Source organism: Galeopterus variegatus, unplaced genomic scaffold (assembly GCF_000696425.1).
Source record: "Galeopterus variegatus unplaced genomic scaffold, G_variegatus-3.0.2 Scaffold7309, whole genome shotgun sequence".
NCBI classification, from domain to species: domain Eukaryota; kingdom Metazoa; phylum Chordata; class Mammalia; order Dermoptera; family Cynocephalidae; genus Galeopterus; species Galeopterus variegatus.
This window is the reverse complement of record NW_007733420.1, coordinates 103,448-111,325: the sequence shown is the minus strand read 5'-3', so window position 1 is coordinate 111,325 and position 7,878 is coordinate 103,448. Positions and strand designations below refer to the sequence as shown.

The 7,878-nt window shown below is 40.2% G+C and overlaps 1 protein-coding gene across 1 annotated transcript in view; it reads right to left on the bottom strand.

The window, feature by feature from the left end:
- Positions 1–1,493: 1,493 nt before the first annotated feature.
- The window catches only part of LOC103607293 (angiotensin-converting enzyme 2-like), a 28,722-nt gene continuing 22,337 nt past the window's right edge, over positions 1,494–7,878 (bottom strand). Inside the window, exons 8-10 of the mRNA XM_008591813.1 lie at positions 5,228–5,397; positions 2,454–2,680; positions 1,494–1,642 (exon numbers count right to left, since the gene is read on the bottom strand). Of these exons, the coding sequence (XP_008590035.1) occupies positions 1,494–1,642; positions 2,454–2,680; positions 5,228–5,397 (546 nt within the window). The remainder of the gene's footprint in view (positions 1,643–2,453; positions 2,681–5,227; positions 5,398–7,878) is intronic.

The following is a 7,878-nucleotide window of genomic DNA, read 5'->3' as shown; positions in this document are numbered from 1 at the left end:
ATAATCAACTACATTGTATATTGACAAAATAAAAATAATAAAAATAAATAAATAAATAAATTTACGAATTTGGTACTGAATGCTACACATGAGGTCTTTACTTCAAAAAGGAAAAATAAGGAAAACAAAGGAAAAAAGTAATTGACGGGGCTCTGACTAATAGATGGTGGAAAGAAGTTAGACTTCTTTTGTTTCTCTTTCTGTCTTTCTTTTGTTCTTTCTTTATTTTGTAATTCATCCATTCAGAATCCATTTACGTCACACCTGTATGTGCCAGGCACAGTGCAGGGCATCTGGAATACAGTGATGAGTGATATAGTGTTACAACTATTGAAATAAATCAGTATCTGTTGCCCAAATGTGTCAGGTTCTCTCTAGCTTAGCATTCTCTCTATTCTCCACACACACCTGATTAACTTCCGCACCTTTTTCGAGGCTCAACTTGGATACCTTTCCTTATCTCATCCCCCCAAGTTGGGCTTTGGATCTCCCCTTAGACACTCACAGACCCCAACACTGCACATTACAGTGATTTTGTTTTCCACATCCTGCTATAGACTAAATATTTTGAAGGGGTCAAGGACCATGTATTGGATTGGACCCAGCATTGGATCGCCAGTGCTTTGCATAAAATGTGGGGTCACTATTTTTAAAAAAGAATGGATAAAAGAATACATAAAATGAATAAATTGATCACTTCCTAAATAATATCACAGTTTAATGAGTTACTCAGCACTTAAGAATAAAGAGCATGAAGTGGTGTCACCTAACCCATGGTAGGGAGCAGAGCCAAGGAATTTTTATCAGAGGAGATGGCACCCAAATAGAGACTAGAAATATAAAAAAGAGGCAGTTAATGTGTGCCTGTGTGTGTGTGTGTGCTGTGTGATGGCATTCCCCTGAACCTAAATGTACTTCTCTCTCTTTGTCACATACTTAATTCCACATCACCAGCTTTCAAGATTTACCTATTAAAATCTCAGTTATTCTGACTATGAAGCATTCTCTGAGAACACCAATTCTAGTCATTTTAGATTGGGATCCCTCAGAAACAGACCCTGGGACAAATTCCCGGGAATCAGTTCCAGGAAACAACAGCAAAGGAGTAAAGAAGTGAGACAAGAAAAGGACAGCAGCCCACAAAAGGTGCAATATCAAGCAAGTCACCACTGTGGGTAATTGGAGCTTAATCCCACTGAGGAACTCTAGGATTCAGCGTAGAGCACTCGCTTCCGGAGCTATCCCACCTGAGGGCAAGGGAGCTGAGGTATTTATCCACCGATTCTCATCAGTCATCAGTTGAGAGCTGATGGGAGTGGTATTAGTTCCTCAGTCCTTCCTGCCATTTGAGGGTTCTGGTGGCCTTAGGAAGCCCTCAGGCAATGAAATACAAATACCATTTTGTCTTTGTGTGTGCACACAAGCCAGATGAATGCTTTTAAATAAACAGCAAACTCATGAGAAAACAATTTACTGATTGCATATTTAGTGACTTACTTCATCTCCCACCATTTTTTCATCCACTGCTCTTTGGGAATTTCACCCTTGAAGACCATCCACCTCCACTTCTCTAACATGTAAGTAAATGGTAGAGTTCCAACAATCGTGAGTGCTTGTTTGAGTAGGAAGTTTATTTCTGTTTCTGCAAGTAAAATGGAAAAGGATAAATATTAAGATAAGGATGACAGTGGATGTTTTGTGTTAAAGAGAGTTTTCCTAACCTCCAAATATTATTCCTCAAAATATACTTACTATAAGGATGACTATGTGAGAAATATTGACAGTGGACTTAATAATTAGTATATATTCATTTTCTCAGCTAAGGGATTTGGAGTAGGACGAAGTGCTGGAACAAGATAGGTAGATAAATATCCACAAGCTACCCCTAGTCTTCATTTTTTTAAGTTAGTTTTAATTGCCTTCCTTAAATGCCTCTTATCAGAGTTAATTAGGGGTTACCATTAACTCCCTTTCCTTTGTTGCTCTCTTCACAGGAGGATGCCACTACTGGTCTATAGTCCACTGAGTCTGTCCTCATGATATAACTATTTCAGACATGATGATAGGTTTACACTGGCCTACTCCCAGGTCCTTGTAAGATCATTGAGGGTCTGGAGCCAATGATCAAACAAGGTGAATTGCCCACAAGAGAATGGAGCTCATGACCTTGACCATATTGACCAAACGCTCCAGCAAGTGGAGCTGATCTTTTTTGCCACAAATAGCTAAAATGAGGGGTTCAGTTATCTCTCTTATTCCCTTTCATAAATACAAAATCACAAGTTGACATGTTCTGAGATACAGTTAATTTTTTTTACCAGTAGCAATTTATTCCCAATTACCCAAAAATACTTTACATCTTATGTAGCGAAAAAATATTTCCTATGTGTGATAACAGTTTTGCCCATATCAGACTAAAGAATCCCCAAAACAAGCCATAAATATATCCATACCATTGTCTTCATGAAAATCAGGTGGCAGAAGACCAATGGATTTCAAATGCTTCGGTGTAGCTGCAGAAAGTGACATGATTTCCCCAACAGCTTCATGGAACCCTTCATTAGCTCCATCTCTTAGCAGAAAAGGTTGTGTGGCATATGCCATGTAATATTGGATATGTCCCATTTCATGATGGGCTGTCAGGAAGTCGTCCATTGTCACCGTTGTGCACATTTTAATTCTGCATAAAAATGGGCAAGATTACAATGAATCTCACTGAATTTCATGTAATCATTGCAGTAGAGTTATATGGGGTTTGGGTAGCATGAATTATCTTTCCAAGATTTATTCAGCAATGAATCTTGGGTATCTACCTCTTATGTCCTAGAAACTACACTAGTTGCTCAATATAAAGAGATGGCCAGGGCTATGTCTTGTTGTCTTGCTCAGAAACTAATAGGAAGAAAGATAAACAGAGTCTTCTACTACAAAAACTCTGAGGCAAATACTATATAAGTGATCAGTAGATATGGCCTTGAGTGTAACAGTGAGTGAATGCAGGCACAGTCTCCTAGAAACACCATAAAGGGAATAACTGAGGATGCAATGAACAGTCTGGACCTTGATCAACGTACAGGAAGTTGCCAGGTAGGTGGCAGGGAGGTTGACATTCCTAGAAGTGCTCAATGAGAAAAGCTTGAGAAAAGAATGTGGCACTCATGACACTGTGATCAGTTTGGTATAGCCAAGATAGAGAAATAGTAGAAGGAGGTGGAAATTGAGACTTGGGAATCATAAGTTTGTAAGCCAAAAAGTGGATGTAGTGGCTCACGAAGTAGGAATAGAATGGCAAAAAAAAAAGAGGGCCAAAGACAAAGTTTTAGGAGGCCCCAGTACATAAGGGGTGGAGAAAAAAGATGATTCAGGGGAGATAGAGAAAGTGCAATCAGAGAGGTCAAAGAAGTCTGGAAGATGATGGCAATGCCAAAGTCAATGAAAAACAACATTTGAAAGACAACTTGTAAATGTTGTCTGATGCTGTTGTAGCCCAATGGGATAAGGACTGCATTTGACAATTAGGTGGTGGTCCTTTTCAACTTGACCAGAGCATGTTCATTTGGTGGCTGTAGGGGTCATATTTCAATAGATTCACAAATTAATTTTCTTACCACTCTGATTGTGTCACCCCCCATAAATATCCTTTAAGGACTTCTCACTGCTCAATAATAAACTCAGCCTCTTTATACACTCCAGTATGACTCCAACCTGCTTTTCTAACTTGGTTTCTCTCTATCCTATTTTGGAACAACTATAAGAATAGCTGCTCTATATTTACTGTCTACTATAAGTAAGATTCTGTGTTAGGAAACTTACATATTCTTTCTCATTTTTAAGCCTCACTCTAGTACTGGGGTCAATAAACTATGGCCTGCTGACCGGCCACCTGTTTTAAAAAATAAAATTTTATTGGAACACAGCCATGCCCACTTGTTTATGTATTGTCTATGGCTGCTTTCATGCTACAAGGGCAGAGCTGAGTAGTTGCAACAGAGGCCTGCAAACCTAAATTATCTACTTTCTGGCCCTTTACAGAAAAGGATTGCCAGTCCTTACTCTAGTGGATGCTGGTGGGGCCTTAACCAGATTTCCTTTACCAGGCAGATCTACCTGTTCCCCAGCTGCCTGAGTCATAGCTCTCATAAGAGCCAACAGCTGCTTCCTTCACTGCCTTTGGCCAAATGGGAGGTGCCTCAACCAAAAGGTTATGTCCCCCCACACTCTGGGGCAGTTCACAGCCAATAAATGACCGAACTAGGGGTACAACAGGCCAGTTCCCTTGTCTTGAGGTGTGACCAACTCTGTGGTTCAAATCATGCCCCAGAGAGTTTCATGGGAACAGGCTGAGGCCAAGTCTCTAGCAGAGATCATGTCCTTACCTCCTTCTCCTGTCCCATCCTGCTTCCCTCACCTCCCTTTGCCTGAAAGCTCTCCCTCAAGGAAGCACTTGTACTAGAATCTCCACGTCAGGCTGGGAAAGCCAACCCAAGATGCTCACAAACCTATGACCTAGGAATTACTATTCTACTTTATAGATAAAGAATCAGAAACCTAAGAAGGCCAAATATCTTGTCTAAGATTGCCTACTCATTAAGTGACACACTTAGCATTTCCAAGCCTCTGTTCCCAATTCCTGCCTCTCTGCATTTGATCCTGCTGTTCTCCCAGCCTGGTGTTCTCCTCGCAGCTGTCTGTCCAAATCTCTCTCTCATCTTGCAAGTCCTATTCAAATGCCAACCACAAAGCCCTGTCTGAGCCTACCTCCTATTCCAGGTATGATCAGTTCTCTTCCAATTCCCGGTAGAGCATTTCCCGAGTCTCTCTTATGACACAAACCACTTTCTCCATTTTATCCCAACTTATTTATTTGCCTATCCTGTCTCACTCACCAAAGTGAAACATGAAGGTGAAGATCAATGCCTGATTCACATGTCCACCTCCCATAAATCTTAGCACCAAACCTTTTCTAATGTGGGCACCACCATCCCTGTGACCATGCAACTCTAATGGGTGCATAATATTTCAAGTGAGGCAGATTGTCTAAAGGTTCAAGTTGGGGCCTGCTGGCAATCCTCTTTTCCTGGAAAAGCCCAAATGTGCTCTCATGCACTCCCAGCCTTAGTTCAAGGAGAGTTAACTCATCTCTTCTGTGCTCAGAGAAGAAGAATAGGAATGCAAGCTCAACATCACCCTGCCTCCATTGTCTCTCATTTAGTGTCAGTCCCCCTACCTGAAGTCTCCCTTCCCCAGGTCCCAGGCTGTGGGGTGGCAGACCACTTTCCGGCCATCTTCTGGATTAGTTAGCATGGAGTTTTCCCAGAATCCTTGAGTCATATTAAAAAGGCCAACAGACACAAAGAACTTCTCAGCCTCCTTGAATATCCTCTCTGCATCCCAGGACTGGAAAAAAAGAACAGTATTTAATTCCAACATTAAAATAACAACATTCTTAAGTGAAATAAGCCAGGCACAGAAAGACACATTCCACATGTTTTCACTTATATGTGGAATCTAAAAAGTTGTTCCCATAGAAGTAGAGAGTAAAATAGTGGTTACCAGAGGATGGGGGGTGGGGGCAATGGGGAGATGTTGGTCAAAGGGTACAAAGTATCAGTTAGACAGGAGGAATAAGTTTTTTTTGAGATCTATTATACTGCATTGTGAATATAGTTAATAATGATGTACTGTACATTTCAAAATTACCAAGAGAGTAAATTTCAAATGTTCCCACCACAAAAAAATAAGTATGTGAGGTGACAGATATGTTAATTAGCTTGCTTTAATTATTCCACACTGTGTTTATAATTTATAACATCACTTTGTACCCCATAAGTGTATACAATTATAAATTGTCAATTTACAATAAATTCTTTTTAAATGGAAGAAAAAATATTAATGTCATAAAAAAAGCCCAACATGCTTTCTGTTGGATATGTATATTGGCATAAAGTTTCTAAAAGGCAATTTGGCAATATGTATGGGTAGCTTTCAAAATCTTTATACTCTTTGTCCCACAAATCCTGTCTCTAGGGAACTAACCTAAGAAACTATCAGAATTTTAGGTCAAAGAATTACATTGAGAATGATTTTTAATAGAGAAAAAAGTGGAAACAACCATCAGAATGGTTAAATAAATAATGATACTTTTGTAGGGTGGAAATTGTGCAGCCACCCAAATAATATTTATATAAACAATTTTATTGATATTATAAAATACAATTTAATAGTAAGTGAAAAGTAGACTATATAAACCACTTATATGGTATAATCTTAATATGAAAATGTTAACAGTGGGCTGGATGAGATTTATGTGTGATTTTTTTTATCTTTGTTCTTTGTATTCCAAGTACAAACATAAACAACAAGGACCTTCTATTTACTAAAGACTATTCAACTCAAACCAACGATCACTGATTGAGCTCCTTCAAGGGGCAAGCCCCTGTATTAGGCACAATGGAAGGCCCAAACAATAAGGTAGGCATGAAGGCATGGCCTTTTGGAATAAAAAAGGCCCAGATGTAGCCTAGCAGCCAATGGGTATTTGGGCCTTGGCTTCATGATCTGTATGGAGTCTAAACTTTCGGAATGCTTTGAAACTGGAGAAAGGTAGCAGTAGGCATATGCCACCCTGCGAACTTTCCTGGGAACTAGTGTCCCAGGAACTGACCAAGCCTGCTTTGGAGATATGACCCACATAGGCAGGCTAAGTTTGTGAAATTGGCAGATAGCTCATGAGTCACTTTTAGTAACACAGAAAACTTCCTCTGATCTCAAAGACCAGTCAAGTCTGGTTTTTCTTCTATGTCAGCCCTGGAAATAAGAAACAGGATATGAGACTACGGATTTTTTTTTTTTTTTTTCATCAATCTTTAAAGACTCAATGTCAGGCAATTGGTATTAATGAGAGGTTCATTCTTAAGTGGAATGAATGTATACCAAAACAGTGCATACTAGTAAGTGCAGTTAACACCTGTTGAATGAAGAATGAATGAATGAATAGAAAACCAGATTGGAAATATTAGGAGTTCTGAGTTCAATCCTTATCAGCACCGCACTCTCCCGAGTGAGCCACGGGCCGGCCCCCTGAGTTCAATCCTTAGTTGCCACTGACTGTCTTTGTGACTTCAGGTAAACTGTTTACCTGAGCCTCAGTTTCCTCACTCACAGCATGGAATGATCACAATACCTGTCTGACAGTCTCATAGATAACACTAGGACAGATGGTGGATGAGAAAACACTTAAGAATGAGTAAGGATCTACATAAAGATGGGCCTCTACTGCTGCTCAACTGCAAAACGGGGCTAGAACAGCTGCAAGAGTTTGGAGGCCCCTGCAGCTACACATGTTTATTCTGCAGTGGACTTTTCCCAGGAATATGTTATGTATGAGAAGATGTACATTGCTTTGCTAATTACAGACTTAAAACTATTAGCAAGCGAAGGTTTAGTGATGCATATATAGTAAATTATGTTGCAACCCTCTAAAAAAATTATATAAGGCAAATAGAAGTATGATTATGAGTTCTACCCAGAAATGTAGAATTTTAGTTGACTGAAGAAAAAGATGTAATTATAACTATAATATGATTTTATCTATGGAAAAGAACACAGAAAAAATTAAACAATTATATACCCATGTGGTAAGAAAAAAGTAATTTAAAATTATTTTACCCAAGGGCCGGCCCGGTGGCGCACTGGATAGTGCGCCGCTTGGGAGGCGCGGCGGCGCTGCCGCCCGAGGGTTCGGGTCCCACATACAGACCGGCTCCCGCTCACTGGTTGAGCGAGGCGTGGGAGCAGCGCCGAGGTTTGCGATCCTGTTGCCGGTCCCCGGTCCGGTACGGGGGCAACACTGAGGGTTGCGATCCGTTGCTGGACACG